Raw genomic sequence first — 12,571 nt, 5'->3', positions numbered from 1 at the left:
TGGTCCCTAGACTCACATGGCACATGGTCTGGAAAGTAAGCCGTTGGAGCCAGAGAGGAGGAGTCCATGACAAAGGGTTGTGCAGAGCTGTATGACAGTGAATGGAGCAGATGGGGTACAGGAGGACCTGCTCACTAACACTAGTGACTTCGGGTGGATTTCTTTTGTTAAAATTTCTATTTTGACATAATTTCAGATATGCAGAAATGTTGCAAAGGAAGTACAAATAATTTCCAGATACCCTTCACCCAAATTCTCTATTTGTTAACATTTTACTACCTTTCCTTCCCACTGTATTTCATGGAGATTTAGACACTTAGAAAGGGTCAATCTATGTCAAGGTGGATTTCCAAATTCTCCTAAAAAGGTTCCCCTGCAGGGGTACCTGGGTAGGTTAGTGGTTAAGCATTGAATACTTGATTTTGGTTCAGGTCATGATCTCAGGGTCCTGGAATGGAGCCCCGTAGTGGGCTCCATGCTTAGCAGTGAGTCTGCTTGAAGATTCTCTCTCTTCCTCTGCTTATACACACACACACACTCTCTCTCTCTCTCTCTCACACTCTCTAAAATAAATAAATAAATCTTTAAAAAAAAAAAAAGGTCCCACTGTATTAGAAACCCTCTGACAGGAAGCTTCCTCTTGCAAAAGCTATAAACTCCCTTCCCTTCCTTGCCCCACCCACTCCCATTGCCAAAAACACTGAACAGGAAGAAGTGTTTGCTCAGGGATGCTGTGAAGATAGAAAGACCATGTAAAGAAGGAAGCAGGGTGCTTGAGCAGAAGAAGCATATTCTCTGAAGGTGCCTCTGCCCACCACACCAAGCATAAGGCCACAAGGAAGATCCCCACCTGCAAAGCAGGCCAGCCTTCCCAAGAGAGAGCAGGTGAGTCTGTCTGTCTGCCCTATCTGCACAGATTGTTGGTCTTTCCCCAATGCCAAGAGCTTCGGGGACACTGTCTTGTCTGTCAGAGTCCTGGCATAGTCTTTTGAGAGTGAGACTTCTGACAGTTGAAATCAGTATGGCCAAGACCACAGAGAAGGTTCCAGAGCTAAGAGTACTCAAAGTCTAGGAGATTTATTTCATTAGATGGAGTTTAGGAGGCAACTGATAAACAGGGCTAAAGTCTAGAGCTAAGGAATGGGTGAAGGAGAGGCACCATGCCAACTTCCAAGGCTCCCAATCACTACAAGATTCTATGAATTTTCTGGGCATGGGCTGTATCTTATTCTTGTATCTAGCTGTCATTGGCATACCTGCCTTTCAAGCCCCCCAAGGTTGCTCTGAGAAAGAAGCATGTGTCCTGCTGGAAAGAAGCCGTGCTCCCAGATGTTTAAAGTGATACTGTGCTCTAATTCCCACAGGTCTCCTCATTGCCTTCAACATGAACTGGCACATGATAATCTCTGTTCTTTTCATAGTGGTGCTTAAAATTGTTGGAATGACCTTATTTCTGCTTTATTGTGAGTATCTGAGCAACCTCCTACTCCAACCTCATACTGTCTTTTTCTTTGACTTTCCTATCAGAACACAAAGTTGAATATAAAGGCTGCATACCTAAGTCTTCCCACCTGAGGGCAATGACCAGTGTAGGGACAACTGACAATGCTTGTCTAGCTCCCCAGCACACACAATGAGCCAGGTCCCTCGGTCTTCCTTGTAGATACAGAACTGACTAGTGTCTGACAGAAGGCCACACAAATCTTTTCCCACTACAGTGTTAGTTGGACAGTCTGAGGTGAAATACTTATTAGCGCTTGTCCTTGTTCCTCAAACTTGAAAATCGGCGCCAGTTCAACCCAGTAATGAGGCTGAGATAAGAGCTACATAATGAGATAATGGGATTTTACTGGGGGTGAAATTTCCCTCTATGTTCACAGAAGCTTTCATCCAGCTGCTTAGAAGAAGCCTTGCATCAAAGGGTTTCACTGTCGCTGTGAGAATCTACTCCAGCCCCAGAAACCAGTAGGGAATGTAAATGAGGAAGGAGACGTGAGTAAAAGACAGCAATTGGGTAAGAGTTGTCTTCCCTTTGAGCCAAACTGAAGGTGCAATTCCTATCATGTAAGAGAGCAGGAAAACAATATGAATAAGTAAACACATTCACAAAAACACACCTACACATCCTCATTGACCTGAGTCAGAGAACTCCAGATCTCATAGTAATAATCAAGGTGCCCCAGCAGCCCCAGGTGATGTTGGTTTGTTATAGTCATGCTGCAGCTCCCTGTGGGGCTGTGCCAACAGCTGATTTTCTTTGTAGTCCCACAGATTTTTGGCGGAAATCAAGTCAACTTCCTTCCCACAGAGAGCTATGGAACAGGTACGGTACACGACAGTGATTTCCTCCCAGCCTCCAGGTTTTTGTGTGTTGACTTCTTATAGTCCTTTCTCAAGGCCTCCTCTCCTAAGAAATTCTTTCCAGGGAGGGTCCACAAAGATATATGCTAATTGCTATAGGAGGAATAAGTTCTGGGGGTTTAATGCACAGCGTGGTGACTATAGTTAACAATACCATGTTAGGGGTGCCTAGATGGCTCAGTCAATTGGGTGTCTGCCTTTGGCTCAGGGAGCCCACATCAGCTTCCTGCTCAGCAGGGAGGCTGCTTCTCCTTCTCCCCACTGGTTGTGCTCTCACTGTCTCTCTCTCAAATAAATAAAATCTTAAAAAAAAAAAAACTACTGTATTATACACTACTTGAAAGTTGCTAAGAGAGTAGATCTTAAATGTTCTCTCTCACAAAAAAAAAAAAAAGGTAATTATGTGAGGTGTTGGAGGTGTTAACTAACCTTACTGTGCTAAATAATTTTGCAACATATACATGAATCAAATCATCACCTTGTATGCCTTAAATTTACACAATGATTAATGTCAATTGTATCTCAATAAAGTGGGAAAAATAAATGCAACACACCCAGAAAAAAAAGATATTTTTTTAAATTTATTTTGAGAGAGAGAGAGAGAGTGAACAAGAGAATATGAGCAAGGGGGAGGGGCCAAGGGGGAGAGAGAGAGAGGAAGAAGCAGACTCCCTGCTGAGCAGGGAACCCACCACAGGGTTTAGTCCTAGGACCCTGGGATCCTAACCTGAGCCAGAGGCAGACACTTAACCAACTGAGCCACCCAGATGCCCCAACAAAAAGATATTCTAATTCATTCCCCTGTTTTTATAGATGGGAAACCCAGACTATAAGCTGATCGAAATTTGTGATCCTCAGTTTTCCTCCTGAGTATGAGGATAATTTGTATATAATCACTGTAATGGTGTGGGAAAGGACTTTATAAACTCTGACATGTTGTACACCTAAAGGAATTGTTATACAAAAAAATAAAAAATCAAAACCTACATCAGTACTTGTTGTGTGCCAATCACTCTGCTAGACCAACAACAGAAGAAGAAGAAGAGGGGCACCTGGGTGGCTCAGTGGGTTGAGCCTCTGCCTTCAACTCGGGTCATGATCTCAGGGTCCTGGGATGGAGCCCCGCATCGGGCTCTCTGCTCAGCGGGGAGCCTGTTTCCCCCTCTCTGCCTGCTTGTGATCTCTCTCTCTGTCAAATAAATAATAATAAATAATAAATAATAAAATAATAAAATAATTTTTTTTAAAAGAAGAAGAATAGGAGCTATTGGCCAGCTCTTCTTGATAAAGCAAAAGGTCCCATGCCAGAAGCTAAGGGGCATAAAGAGATGAATGAGACATGGCTGTCCCGATCAAACCTTTCCACGCTTAAAGCTTTTTCAAGGACCTCCCTCTCACTTCCTCTTAAAACATCTATTACTACACACATCTTGAGGAGAAAGTTAATTGTTTGTTCATATTTGTATCAACTGAGGTTTTTAGTACAGTGAGCTGTATGGAAGCAACATTCATCAACTATTTATGGAGTTCTGTGAAGTTATAATCCCCAAACAGTTTCTCCTGAAAACCAGGTTATTTTATAATACAAAGAGCCTTTGAACTGGGAACTGAAATAAAAACTGAATACTAACTGATATAATTCATTCATATCATTGGAAGTAGCCGATGTGGTGTCTGGGTAAACAACAGGGGTCTTGAGCCACACGGGACAAGTAACTGGGCAGATGCAGAGAGGTTTGACCAGCCTCCAAAGCCACTACACTGTCTGCTTGGCGAGCCAGTGTTCCCAGGAAGAAATGAGGCTTCTTAGAGGCCTATCAATTCCCCTATTTATACTTAAAGAAATAAATGGACTCTTCTCTACCTACAGGAAATCGCTGGAATGTTCACCTGACTCCACGTCTGCCAATATCCCTGGTCCTGAAACTATTTCCCATTAGCCTCAATTCTTAGAGCCTGCAGGTGCTGATGAGAGGGGGCGAAGAGCCACCCATGGGAGAAGAGTGGGGCTAGGGGCACCAGAGATGGGGAGAACAGCACAGATGCTGTGCGCAGCTGGGAAGGGAGTGCTCCAAACAGCACCCGGGTGGGAGAGGAGGGGGCAATACCATCAGAAGCATATATGGAAAGGAATGAGAGGTTTCCTTTCTGGTACTAAATGCACCCGTTCCTCTTCCTTTCTCCTCTTCTATTTCTCAACATTTCACTCCGACTCCCCCTTCAAAAATGATATGAAGTACAACGTGGGGTGTGGGCATGACTAAGGAAGGCAGTAGTTAGATGGAAAGTTCAAAGAAAGAAAATGAAAACTTCTAGCCAGTGGTGGCCAAGAGTGCCTCATCATCGCCACTGTCTAGACACAAAGAGTTGTCAGGACCAAACAGCTGCTCTGATGTTTGTGTTGTACTCATAACACAGTTACCTTCAGGTTTTCTTTTTATTTCAGTTCCACAGACTATCGGGAACAGCAATGTCACCTTAGTTCCCACGGAGAGCCCCAGAACAGGTACAGTGCATCACAATAATCTCTCCTCTATCTCAGCTTCTTATGTGATGATTTCTTAGACACTTTTCCCATTGCCTCCTTGCTTATGGAAATTTCTTGCTCAAAGGAGCCATAAAGAGCTTCTAATTCACCTTCTTCATGTTGTCCACAGGGAAATTCAGACTAGACTGCATGAGATTTCTTCTGGGATTAAGGATGATTTGCAATGATATAACTGCTATAAAGAAACTTATGCCCCACTATGTTCTGACTCAGTTCCAGGGTTCACACTCCAAACCACTAATCCTATACTCTTTTCTTGGATTTCTTTAGTCTGCCCCAGAAGGTGGTATTTTTATCAAAGAAGGTGCTTTTTGTTGTCCCCTTTTGAACTGTCCTGGAACAAAAGCAGGGACTTTTGCAAGACAGAAGGATCCACTTTGGCCATTGTTGACACACCAGAGAAATTGGTGAGAATATTAGGATGGTACAGTAAAGTGGCTCACCCTACAGCCACCTCGGGAAGCGGAGATGGTGGGGCAATTTGGTTGGTGCAACATGGACTGGGTGGAGGAGAGGAATGGAGAGGTGGCTGGCTGAGACCCCATGCCCCTTGCTCTGAATCTGGTGGTGAGAGACTTCTCAGTAGCAGTGGGGTGTTCTCCTTGGATCATTTGAGCTACAGAAATCCACAATCTATGATCTCTCCTATGAGGCTTAGCAGTGCACTAGTATCCTGGGGAGGGGCCAGGATATTTAAAATGCAGGGAATGACCAAATGTGTTTAAAAGTTGTTTTAAAACTATAGAATACTTCATATATGTGAGCTCTTAATGTATCACCCAAGTCGGCCTCAAAAATAAAGAAGATGCAACTTAACAAAATTAGCCATATGAAAAACAAAGGATCAGGTCATAGAATTGGGTTGCAGTGTATAATTATGACAATAAAGATGGCTAACACAATGCAAAAATCTTTATTTTACTATCTCTCTTTATCCTCCTAACAATTCCAAGGAGGTATTATCATTATCCATATCTCAAATATAAGGAGGCTAAGGCACAGAAAAATAATTTGACCTAGGTCATACACCTCCTAAGTGACAGGACAGGATTGGATTGAGATCTTGCTAACTCTAAAACCCACACTCTATATCAATTTTAGATCATAAGTTATTTTAGTTTATAGTTGCCTCTCCTTCAAATCCTAAGAACCTGCTGGGTTCTAGGCATGTGAGAGATATTATATGCCTGCTTCTCTGCCCTTCACCTTTCACCCTTCCTCTATAAAGTCCTCCTGTGGTTGAGGAGAATTCACAAGAGGGCCCTCTGTGAATCTTGGTAGCAGGTGTCCAACAAAGAGCAGGGGTCAGGATGCTAGCTCTGAGGCTAAGTGTACAGGTGGAAAGGGAAAATGTTTTATGGAAGAAAGCCAGGAGTAGTATAGGGTGGGGGTGGGGGCAGGAGAGAAAAAGAGAAGAGAAGAATAGGAGTTGAGAGAGGAAGTTTACATCCTCTTCCTCTACTCAGCCCTCAGATTCTGGTGCAACTCAATTGTCATCCTTGGCATTCCCCAGAAAAAGCTCATCACGCCAAAGATTTGCTAGTGATCTCAAGTCTGTATCCCCAGCTAGTTGTCTCTGAACCAAACAGTATATCAAAATCCACACTGATGTTTTAAACATACCACAAATGCACCATGTCCAAAACTGAGTCAAATTATATTTTGCCTCACCTGGTTCCTCTTTTTGTGTTTCAAGTATTGGCAAGCAGTCATGTTATCCAACATTAAATGCTGATGGTTTTCCGAGACTTCACCTCTTCTCTTCTCCCCTTATTTACAAAAGCGGGCTAACCTGCTGGTTGTACTTTGCCAACCCTTGTCTTAGATCACAATTTCTTTAGGGAGAAACCAATTTGTTTCCATATTCCTCAGCCTTGTACAATGGCTCACTGGGCACTCAAGAAATCTTTTTTAAATGAGGAAGTATGGTAACTAATTTTAAAGAATAATGAAATGAGATATTTCAGGGAAGGAGAATATAGGAAAAGGAGGAATAAAGTTAATAGCCCTGGGGATGGAGGGAATATCCAAGTGAACTTGGATATCCACTGATTACAGGAGGTATGTGAAGAGTACAGCAAAGAGCCCAGGGACTCCCCAACTTCTAACTGGGGTGATTTGTGATTCATTAGCTTAATAAAGAAACTAATATATCATGGATTGGTATCAATTTAGCAAATACTTAAAAAAAAAACACTGATTTTTTTCTCAACACACTTTTTTTTTCAACACACTTTTAAATCTCCCTAACTATAGTCCCTTGCTACGTACTCAAGAGATTCACTTGATCCAACGTCATTTGGAATGTAAAATTTCTGGCAATGAAATAAGCCTATGCAGAGAGGCATTCCAAATTTAAAAGAAAAAGAAGAAGTATTCAAAAACACGCTCTTTTAGATCATATAGTACCCTTCTTCTTCATTTTCAAAGTGTGATCCCTGAAAAGCAGCATCAGCCTCACCTGGAGATTTGTTGGGAATGTAAATTCTTAGTCGCCTACACCAGACCTACTGAACCAGAAGCCCAGTAAACTGTTTTAACAAGACCTCCCAGTGATCCTGATGCTCTGTGCCTACTGAAAACTACTCTAGGGGTTATGGTGAGTGCCAGCTATAGCCAGCCCCAGAGTCCTTTACCAGCCTTCCATGTTCCCAGAATCAGCTATAATCAGGGCCTGCTGTCAAAGGGAGAGAGCAGCAAAAAGGAAAAAAAAAAAAAAAAAAAAAAAAAAAAAAAAAAAAAAAAAAACCTTTTTGTTGAACTACTTTTTTAAACTTCTAGAAATTTCTCCAGGACAAAACGGGTGCTGAGAAGTATTTTATTGGCTTAAACCAGCAAGCAAAGAACAGATGGCATTGGATTGACAACTCCATATTTAATGGCAAGTATGTGAATATTTCACATTTTTCTAAGGATCTTAGTTCACCTTAAGAAACCTGACCTGAGATTCAGTGGGTTTGTCCTGGAATAGCACAAAGGTTGAGACTTGGTTTTTTGTTTTATTCCTCTCCTTTCTTCCAACTCATCTATTTCCAGAGACACATTTTTTGTAAACTTATAAATAAAGATATCAAACATTTTTAAGTAGAGAAAAGAGTATTCATATGAGTTATTTTGATCAAATCAAGATCTCAACAAATCCATATACATGCTATTTGTTTGATATATCTCCGAAGTGTCTTTTAACCCACAGACCATACTTTATCACTAAGTTCTTATAAACTCCCCAGAAGAGGCTTCTTTATGTAAAACACTGGTGGTGAACATGACATTCCTGGTGTACATATGAAGGTGTTGAGTCAGACAGAAAGCAAGTCAGTTCCCCAGCCTATACCTGGGCTTCTCACAGGAAGAAGGAAATTAAGATTCATTCAAAGTCTACTAAATGCCAGGCACTTGCTAAGCACTTACTCACATCATTTCGTACAGTGCTCACAAAGATGTTGTACAAAAGATTTTATTAATCCTCATTTAGCAGCTGAATTGAGGCTGGGAGGCTTAAAAATGTACTGAATATCACCAAGCTGGGAAACGGTAGAGCCACAATCTAATCACACATCCACTTGACTCCAAAACTCATGACCTTTTTATGAAACCAAACTCTTTCCAATAAGATTCAATGACAGAAAAAGAGGTGGGAGAAAGCCAACACACTTTCTCCTAAAGCCAGTCGGGGCCTACGAAAGGAGGAGCAACTTCTTTCCTCTGCCTCTCAGTCCTCCTGCTGTGAACTTAGCCTATGCAGTTTTAAAACATCATTTCTTTTTTTTTATTATGTTAGTCACCATACAATACATCATTAGTTTCGATGTAGTGTTCCAAGATTCATTGTTTATGTACAACACTATTTCTGAGAGGAGAAGACAGATGAGATGTTTCTAACCAACCACAAGAGTGAGTTAATCCAAGACCGTGAGTCCATAAATGCTCACAGGAGCGCTCACAGGAGAGCTCACAGGAAAGGGTGGGTGTGGAGCTGGACTGGGGGATAGGGGTGGGGGAGACTGGAATCAGTAAAAGGCATGGCTGAAACAATGTACCTTTACCACACTTTCTCTCCCATTTAGCATTAGCAGTCAGCATGAGAATTTCAACTGTGTGACTATAGGCCTAACAAGGACATATGATGCTGCATCGTGTGACATCAACTTCCGCTGGATCTGTGAGAAGCCAGCCAAATGAGTGCAGTTCTCTGTGGCCTCTGATAGTAATGACAAATACACTTTTGGAAAAAGCAAAAAGAATATAATTGGGATTGATTCGGGAAATGTAGAATATCAAATTAGTGTAATCGTCTTCCACAGGTCACTGACAAAGAGGTCTTAACAAATCCTCAGGGCTTGGGCTCCACAGCCCCTCCATAAATATACTTGCAAAGGCACAACAGAGCTAAACTCCCCATTCTGGGCCTGCAACATCCCCAAGACTCCACTTCCTGTGGGTGTCACACCGTTGACTCTTTTTAGATCTGCACCAGGCATCTAGTCAGTGATCCCTTTCTCCATCTATCTACTATGAGAGGTCTCTGCCTATGTAGGGAAATGATCTTCTGGTTTGGGGGACTGGGTGAAAGCCATCTCGAGAAGACGGGGTCATTTTATGGAAACAACTTAGCTGATATAGTGACAAAGTCTATTTCCACAGAACTGAGCATTTCTGACTGATCAACAGGCTGTTCTGACTGTTGCCAGGCTCTGTTTTATCCTCAGAACACATGCCCCTACGACCAAGGAGAAACTGCAGACTAAGCAGGTGAAGACATTATTTAGAGAGTAGAAAGGGTGGAAGAGAAAGAAACTCAGATTCCTGACCTCACCTCTGTTCCCAAGAGACCCTCATTCTCATGAACCAAGAGACCCATGTTCCCCCTGAACCCCAGGTGGGATAGCAGAGGCCCTCCTCAGTCTGAATTGAGGCCAGGCCTAAGAAAGTGTTCCTGGAACCAACCTTGGAGCAAAGAAAGCATCGTTCACAGGAATGGACAGTGGTCTGGCCAGGGCAGGAATTTCCCAGGGAATCCTTTTGAAAATAACCAGACAGCCAAGATGACCAACCAAACTAATCAATGTTTTTCAACAAAGCCCTGAAGAGACACTCGGGCTTAAATTCTCCTGGTCTTGACTTGAATCTCCATTTTAGTATTTTTTTATTACCTGACCATGCTTTTTGAGTGTATTCTAAGAACTATAATAGTTCCTGGTCTCCGGTGGTCATAGCGTCTCCAGTGTCTGCCGTTTAGAGAAACCCTGCTACCAGGTACAGCCTCATGACCCAAAGATGTCACACCCTTAAACTAATTGGCATCACACCAACTTAGAACTGGTCCAGTTGAGCAAGGAGTAAAAAACAGGGGGACTATTCAAGGAAACATAGTGTATAGGCAAGAAGTAGGCATATAGTAGAGAGGGAACACTAGGGACAAATAGAACTCATATGCAGAAGGAAATGGAGTTCATTTAGCCATACTGGAATAAAGGCAAGATAAAGACAAGAAAGTCTTGAGGCATCCTGACAATTCTCTGCACTTGCAACAAAACATCAGCCACATACCCTCCTCAGTAAATGGAAAGGAAAAAGACACGTGTGTGTTTGGAGTAATAAAAATTAAGCCATAAGGGAAGACTGTATTGAACTAATGGAAATTATAGTCACCTAAGTAAATTGTTCATTTGTTTCTCATAACAACATACCACAATTACTGTGTATATCATCAGATGTATGTCAAAGAAAATTATTGTTTTATTGTTTATTACAAAACTAAGTTCTGTTCTTATATTCCTGGGCCTCATAATTTTTGTCCAATTATCATGGCCACTTATAATTTTTAAAAAATGAGAAAATACATTTAAGTGTTAGAAGTTCCTTGAAGTAATTAAAAATAGAGCTTCTCTATGATCCTGCAATTGCACTACTGGGTATTTACCCCAAAGATATAGATGTAGTGAAAAGGAGGGCCATCTGTACCCCAATGTTTATAGCAGCAACGGCCACGGTCGCCAAACTGTGGAAAGAACCAAGATGCCCTTCAACGGATGAATGGATAAGGAAGATGTGGTCCATATACACTATGGAGTATGATGCCTCCATCAGAAAGGATGAATACCCAACTTTTGTAGCAACATGGACGGGACTGGAAGAGATTATGCTGAGTGAAATAAGTCAAGCAGAGAGAGTCAATTATCATATAGTTTCATTTATTTGTGGAGCATAACAAATAACATGGAGGAAATGGAGAGATGAGAGGAGAAGGGAATTGAAGGAAATTGGAAGGGGAGGTGAACCATGAGAGACTATGGACTCTGAAAAACAATCTGAGGGGTTTGAAGGGGGGAGGGGGTGGGAGGTTGGGGGAGGCAGGTGGCGGGTATTAAGGAGGACACATATTGCATGGAGCACTCAGTGTGGCACAAAAACAATGAATACTGTTACACTGAAAAGAAATATAAATAAATAAATAAATAAATAAATAAAATTACCAAAAAAAGAAAAAGAAGAAGAAGAAGTTGCTTGAAGGAGGTTACCAGAAATAATATGTGTTTGGGGTAGAGTGGATGTGGTGTTAGCAAAGAATAAATGTTGCAGTTGAGGTGAGTATTAGGGGGAGAGACTGAGTCTATGGTAGATAAAGAAAACAGAATTCTACAACAAAGGAAGCCCCAGAATCCAGAGAACAGAAAGAAAACCACAAACTTTCTGTTTTGAGAAGGGAGAAGTGTGTTGCCACACTTCCTGTTTTATGACAGAATACAATTCAGACTTCCATAGTCAGGAAATGTAGATATCTAGTAATTCCCCTAGTAGCCCAAATTTCCTCCAAGATGAAGACACACTTCTGTGAAAGTTCTAAAAGAGGCCCAGCAGGCTGGGGTGGGAGTAGGGAACATATAGGGAATATGGGCCCTTTGGTTTTAAATTCATTACTGGGGGCTAGAAGGGTTGCTGGATCCTTAAGAGGGTAGATAAATGTGACCTTATTGGACAGCAGTGGTATGTCTGAGGGTTTTTTTTAAAGCAATGGAAATTTAGTAAACCCCTTGATTAGAGTTTTTGGCTTTGCTTCCAATATGCGATGTGAATCTGTATGGATTTCTTACTCTTTCTGTCCCTTTCTTTCTTTCTTTATAAAATGAGGCAGTAATACTCCTCTCACAAAACTCATGTGTATATTAAATAAAATGCCCACTATGTACTTTAATGGCAATAAATATAGGGGAAGCACTTTGTGGAAGATTTGAAGCTGAGATTTTTATCCAAGAAGTACTCTTCAATTTCCTAAAAGCTGAATGTAGGAAAGCCAGTTAATTTCTCAGAATTTCTGTTCACTCGTTTATAATATCCGAATAAAACTGTGCCCAAGTCAGGAAAAGGTGCATCAAAAATTCTGTGACTGTCAAGACCATACTTTCCATGGCTCTGGCTTACATTCACATTACCCATCCTGTCTGTGTGAGCTGCTGTTCCCATGACCAAAGTCATTGACCCCCATCCTCAGATGTTGATAGATCAGGACCGATGCATGACTAAAAACATCAGGTAGAGGTAACCTTTGCCTATTTTCCCTGCTATTGCCAACTCCCACCCTCAGAAACCATATCCTTTGGTGACCCTTGCCTTCTGAATAGTCCTGCTGCACTTCCTGAGTCTCCCTTAGCACAGGCTGAG

The 12,571-nt window shown here is 41.8% G+C and overlaps 1 protein-coding gene across 2 annotated transcripts; it reads left to right on the top strand.

The window, feature by feature from the left end:
* Positions 1-698: 698 nt before the first annotated feature.
* CLEC5A (C-type lectin domain containing 5A) lies at positions 699-10,734 on the top strand. 2 transcript variants are annotated; one of them, XM_047694638.1, is made up of 7 exons: positions 699-885; positions 1,365-1,463; positions 2,264-2,323; positions 4,808-4,867; positions 5,180-5,316; positions 7,691-7,794; positions 8,977-10,734. In XM_047694638.1, the coding sequence occupies exons 2-7, from the start codon at positions 1,385-1,387 to the stop codon at positions 9,089-9,091; spliced, it is 555 nt and encodes a 184-aa protein (XP_047550594.1). In that variant the 5' UTR covers positions 699-885; positions 1,365-1,384; the 3' UTR covers positions 9,092-10,734. The 2 variants fall into 2 exon arrangements, with proteins under 2 accessions (XP_047550594.1, XP_047550595.1); XM_047694639.1 differs by lacking the exon at positions 2,264-2,323.
* The last annotated feature ends 1,837 nt before the right edge of the window (positions 10,735-12,571 follow it).

This window comes from Lutra lutra, chromosome 11 (assembly GCF_902655055.1).
Source record: "Lutra lutra chromosome 11, mLutLut1.2, whole genome shotgun sequence".
Lineage (NCBI taxonomy): Eukaryota > Metazoa > Chordata > Mammalia > Carnivora > Mustelidae > Lutra > Lutra lutra.
This window is presented reverse-complemented; position numbering and strand designations above follow the sequence as displayed.

Coding starts and splice junctions, on each gene's coding strand:
- CLEC5A (XM_047694638.1), top strand. CDS start 1,385: ATGAACTGGCACATGATAATCTCTGTTCTTTTCATAGTGGTGCTTAAA. Junction 2,324..4,807: donor CACAGAGAGCTATGGAACAG/GTACGGTACACG, acceptor TTTTTATTTCAG/TTCCACAGACTATCGGGAAC. Junction 7,795..8,976: donor AACTCCATATTTAATGGCAA/GTATGTGAATAT, acceptor TCTCCCATTTAG/CATTAGCAGTCAGCATGAGA.